General features: G+C 68.4%; 1 protein-coding gene across 1 annotated transcript in view; it reads left to right on the top strand.

Annotated features, from left to right (window-relative positions):
- The window catches only part of KIF14 (kinesin family member 14), a 41637-nt gene that overhangs the window by 20546 nt on the left and 20715 nt on the right, over positions 1-376 (top strand). The window contains exon 21 of the mRNA XM_014532355.1: positions 244-367. Coding sequence (XP_014387841.1) covers positions 244-367 — 124 coding nt within the window. The remainder of the gene's footprint in view (positions 1-243; positions 368-376) is intronic.

Below are 376 nucleotides of genomic sequence, written 5' to 3'. Positions count from 1 at the left end.
CTTGCCGTCGTCACTCGCCCGTTTCTCTCCCTGGGCACGTCCAGTGGCTGAGCCCAGAGCCCGTGCTCGGCGTGCTCCTCTGCACGCCTGGGCCTGTCCCGGTCACTCCATGACCTTGTGCCTGGACGCACCTGGGACGGGGAATCCTCACGCGGAGCCCAGGGCTTGGCCCCGGATGGAACCTGAGCGAAGGATGCTGCTCGCGGGCGGGTCACCGACCGCCTCTCGCTCGTCCGTCCGCAGGAGCAGGAGTTTGGTGAAGAACCGCAGGGTCTCCGGCTACTTGCACGACATCCAGGCCCACGCGGCTCCGAGCCTGCCCTCCTCCCGCTCCTCAGGTGTGTGGTTGTCAGCGTCCTCGTCCTGCGTGACCCGG

Source organism: Myotis brandtii, unplaced genomic scaffold (genome assembly GCF_000412655.1).
Source record: "Myotis brandtii unplaced genomic scaffold, ASM41265v1 scaffold888, whole genome shotgun sequence".
Taxonomy (NCBI): Eukaryota; Metazoa; Chordata; class Mammalia; order Chiroptera; family Vespertilionidae; genus Myotis; species Myotis brandtii.
Note: the sequence above shows the minus strand (reverse complement) of the source record. Positions and strands in the feature narration are given on the sequence as shown.